This window comes from Echinops telfairi, unplaced genomic scaffold (genome assembly GCF_000313985.2).
Source record: "Echinops telfairi isolate 266 unplaced genomic scaffold, ASM31398v2 ScPeMD7_5;HRSCAF=22, whole genome shotgun sequence".
NCBI lineage: Eukaryota > Metazoa > Chordata > Mammalia > Afrosoricida > Tenrecidae > Echinops > Echinops telfairi.
Genome location: NW_022103901.1, coordinates 32,691,595 through 32,696,103, shown reverse-complemented (window position 1 = coordinate 32,696,103; position 4,509 = coordinate 32,691,595). Strand labels below are relative to the sequence as shown.

General features: G+C 57.8%; 1 protein-coding gene across 1 annotated transcript in view; it reads right to left on the bottom strand.

Moving 5' to 3' along the window:
• Window positions 1–336: 336 nt before the first annotated feature.
• NAA60 (N-alpha-acetyltransferase 60, NatF catalytic subunit) overlaps window positions 337–4,509 on the bottom strand; it is an 8,243-nt gene continuing 4,070 nt past the window's right edge. Inside the window, exons 4-5 of the mRNA XM_004705828.2 lie at window positions 3,735–4,048; window positions 337–1,362 (exon numbers count right to left, since the gene is read on the bottom strand). Coding sequence (XP_004705885.1) covers window positions 3,892–4,048 — 157 coding nt within the window. The 3' untranslated portion in view covers window positions 337–1,362; window positions 3,735–3,891. The remainder of the gene's footprint in view (window positions 1,363–3,734; window positions 4,049–4,509) is intronic.

The window sequence follows — 4,509 nt, the reverse complement described above, 5'->3', positions numbered from 1 at the left end:
GAGCAGACACAGGTGGCAGCTTAAGGCCTACGTGAGGTTTGGGAGCATTTGCACACACCCAAGGGGCCCTGGTGGCGCAAGCACCCAGGTTACCTCAGGTCTGTTTTAAACCCACAAGTGCTCTGCAGGAGGTGGTGGCTGTCTGCCCCAAGGCGCAGTCCTGTGCTGGCCTTTGGAGTCGCTGTAAGGAGAGGAGAGCACCTCAAAAGCAACAACAGGTGGCTGGAGGTGGCCCTAGGGATGGCACAGTGGACAGCAGCTCAGGGGCCCAGCAGTGAGGCCCAGGCAGCAGGGACAGGGTCCAAGGTGCCAGCCAGGCCATGTAATGACAGGGTGTGACCGACTCGAGTCTCTTTATTATTTGTGATCAGACAAAAAGGGCTGGTTGACACTGCAGTGATTAGGGGCAGGGGCAGGGTAGAGCTTGGTGATGAAGTTCATGGCAGAACCTTCCAGAAGGCTCTTTTCTTACCCCACGGAGCAGACATAATCACAGGGTGACCACTGATTCAGATGAGGACACAGAGCTGGGGCTGCTGTCCCACTGGCATCGGCAGAGGCTGGGAGCCCATCAGGCAGGCAGCCGAGCAGCCGAGGTGGCGCCAGCACCTGGTCTCTGGGCCAGGGAGTCCGAGGGGGCATGGCGCTCAAGCACAGGCCCGCTCTTTCTCTGTCCCAGGACTCCCATGGTGGCAGGGGGAGATGCTGGGGACGTGGGGGAGGCAGCCAGGGGCCTGGGGGTACATGGGGGGAAAAGACATAGAAACACACCAAGGACACAGGCTGCATGCCTGGGTTCATGGTGGGCACAGACCCCCCCAGGCCAGGTTCCCCATTCCTGCCACTGTCACACGTCTCCAGGCCTCAAAGTCACGACCCCAGTCAGCTCTGGGCTGCAGTTCACGGTTCCCATATCTCAGGGACAGTGGGAAGTGAGCCCCACTGAGGAGCAGAGTAGAGATGCCAAGACGGTGACCTGGGTGTGCTCTGCCAGGGAACTGGGTGCAGAGCAGGAGTCTGGTGCTTGGCTCCCCTCAGGGCAGCCTCCCGTGAGGGGCTGGGCTCCTGCAGGATGGCTCTTGCAGAGGCTGGGGTGGGGCTTTGCCCTTCTGCTGCTCCTGCTGGGCTGAGACCTTGCTCCCATTCGTAGGGTCCAGTCTGTGCGCAACACTTGCAATCCTCCTCCCAGTAGCAAGGCCACGGTGGAGGGGCTGACAAGGACGGCAGCGGTGTGGAAGAGGGCAGACCACAGTGAAGACAGACTTCCTGGCTGGCCCAGGGGCGTACCAGGAGGGGTGGAAGGGTGCTCAGGTGGTGGGAGGGGTCTCCAGGGAGAGGCAGAGGTTTCAGCAGCAGCAGGAGCTGTGGGAGAGAATGGGGGCGGGATGAGAGCCCCGGTGGGGACACCCGCCCACCACCATCCCATAAAGGCACAGCTGGGCCACACATAGGAGAGCCAGAGTGGCAGGGGTCAATGGGGCCCCAAAGCCAGGGCCCATTCCCAGTGACTCCTGTAGGAACAAAGGTACTGTCTGTGAGAACAGGGGGTGCACTGTGTCCTCAAAGAGGCATGCTGACATCTTAGCCCTCTGGGGTCTGTGGCCAGGCCTTGACGGATGGCTTCGTTAATGTCGGGTGGCCACACTGGAGCAGGCTGGGCACTAACCCACCCCGAAGGGTGGTCTCGGGCAAGAGGCAGGCAGAAGGAAGACAGAGGCGTGATACTGGAGGCCGGCTGCAGGGGCGCTGTAGCTCAGAGCCGGAGAGACAAGGACCTTCTTTCCTTAGGAGGTACAACAGAGTGCAGCCGCTCACAGCCCCCCACCAGCCCCCCAATCCGGACTTCTGGCCTCCAGAAGTGGAAGAGTGACATTGTTGCTTCAAGCACCGACTTTGTGACAGTGTTCTGGCCATCCCAGCAGACACGTGGAGCACCCCCGGCTCCGAGGCCTGAGACTTGGCTACCCAGGGCACTCACCAGACTAAAGCAAGCTGCCCTGGAGTGGATGCCGACTCATAGCGACCCTACAGCCCAGGGTCCAACGGCCCGTGGGTTTCTGAGAATGATTCCTTACAGGAGCAAGGAGCTGCCGCCTTCTCCCTTGGAGCCGCTGGTGATTTCAAACTGCTGACCCTGCGGATCGCAGCCCAGCGCATAACCACCATGCTACAATAGGCTGTCTGGGAGCAGAAATCTTGTCTATAAGGTGTGCCAGCACACCTTTCAACCCCTTTCATAACCCATGGGACATGGAATGCCCACCTGCATTTCCTGCCACTGGGGTTTAGTGGGCGGGGGACGATTGCTATCCCACTCTTAGGGGTGTGCTGCCCCCCTGGTGAGGTCCTGTATAACTCTCTGTCTGAATAAATGGGACCCATCCAGGTAAATCCCAGCACCAGAGGACTCAACGGGGCAGATGAGGGGGCTTTACAAAGCTTATGGTTAAACTCGAGCATATTTTCAGTTTCTTTTCCCACAAGCTTTTTTAAGTCCTCCACATGTCCCTAATTACATCGAAATCCATAGTGCCTTGAAAAAAAAGGGGAGAGGGGAGGCTTTTTCTCCATTTCCTCCAAAATGTCATCCATTGTTGTACATATGAAGCAGGAAATAAGGCGGCCTTGGGTGAGAGGAGGGTGCATCACAGGCGACCTGCAACAAGGCCTCTGCAGGCACGCTCCGGGAGCAGGCACAGCAGACCCAGGGGGGGAGCTGGCCCATGGGACCAGCCGGAAAGGATAGGGGGACCCGATCTGTTTCTTTCCAGGCTTTGAACCACATGAATGTGTTACTTTTTTTTTTTTTTTAAGTTAAAACAATTAGCCCAAAGAACTAAAAGACCATATCAACTTGATCCTGAAGCGAGACCTCGATGGTGCGTGGCTACCATTGCCAACAGCTCTGGAAAGGATCACAGGAGGAGGTCCTGGCTAGGGCGGGAGGTTCATGCAGAACAGAACTCAAAGTCCTGACAAAGACCGGGCTTACTGGTCTGCTACAGACCGGTGGAAGCCCGAGACTGTGCCCGTAAACACTCATCAAGCCTGGAAGCAAATTCACCCACACGGCTAGACTAGTAGCCAAACCACAGACGGGTTGAATGGTCACACCAAGGAGGTAAGCATCCATAGAGCCATCAACCACATGAGATGTGAGAGCCGCACGTGCCCGGGGAGAAAGCTCAGAGGACGGGAAGAGCTGAGAAAGTGGGGCTGATGGGAATGAGACGCGCAGGGAGGCCGTGGGCAGCACTGCTGCATTGTGGGGCCTGCAACCTGTGGCATGAGACAAAATGTGTGTGAACTCTTGAATGGGAAACCTATTTGTTCTGTAAACTCACCCAAATCACAATAAAAAGTTAAAACAAGCTTTCAGAATAGAAAGGCCAGGTCCCTGCCAGAGCCAACAACAGGCTCGCTGGCCACTCGCTGCTTTTCCCTGGTTTCTGGGAGTCGAGGCAGAGCCAGGTACAACCTGGTTCCAGTGCCCATTCAACATGACCATCTGGCACTCTGGGACTTATGCTAAGGCCCCCGATTCCTGACTATACCATTGGGAATGGCTACTTACTCCCCCAAACCAGCCAGTGATCACCCTCGGGAGCACAGCTGGACATGGGTGGACCCCAGCTGTGAGCCAGAAGGAACTCGACGGCAGCTGGCTTGCTGGATTTCTTTGGTTCGAGTCTCACTCAGGCCTGCTCCATTCCCTGCCACCAGCTCAGGCGTACCTGTCAGTAGCCACACTCTGGCCTCACCCAGGCCTCTCCGGAGCCCGCGTAGCACCAGGCCTGCAGCTGAAGCAGGCTGATGGGCTCTTCCCCAGGAACCTTGGGGGTGTTAGATGGCCAGGAGGGCAGGCTCAACAGGGTCCACTGGCAAGTGGCCTCACATGGTTCGGCTGTACTGGATGCCGCCCTTGGCTGAGATGCTGGGCCAGGGCAGAAAGCTGCAGAGCAGGCTGTGGGCCTGGCGGTAGAGTCTCTGTGGGATGGAGCAGGGGCTCAGGTTGGCTAGCGCAGAGCCAAGGTGCTGGATGTAGTCCGTGGGGTTGCTGTTAAGGAAGACTGCTGGGTCCTTGCCTGCCACCAGGAGCACAGACAACCCCCTGCCCCAACAGTGAGTGGCTCTCCCCAGGAGCTCAGTGGATGGGGCAAATGATAAGGGTGGTGAGGCCACAGGTACCTGGATTCCAGAGCAAGGTCAGAGTGGGAGATGGAGAGCGGGGTCTGGTCAAGAGCAAGTGTGCCCGCCTTGTCCTGTAACCTCAAAGCTCAGGGCAGCATGCAGACAGGACTAGATGAGGGTCACCAGTGCCAGCATCTCCAACACCCCAGGGACCTGGCTTCATCTGAGCGAGTGACCTGCAGGGCCGGGGCCATCATTCTCTCTGCTGTGTACTTCCCTCCCGAAATGGGTGGAGGAACCTGGACTCATCTAGGTGGTAAGCAACACAGCAACACACACACACACACACACACACACACACACACACACACACACACA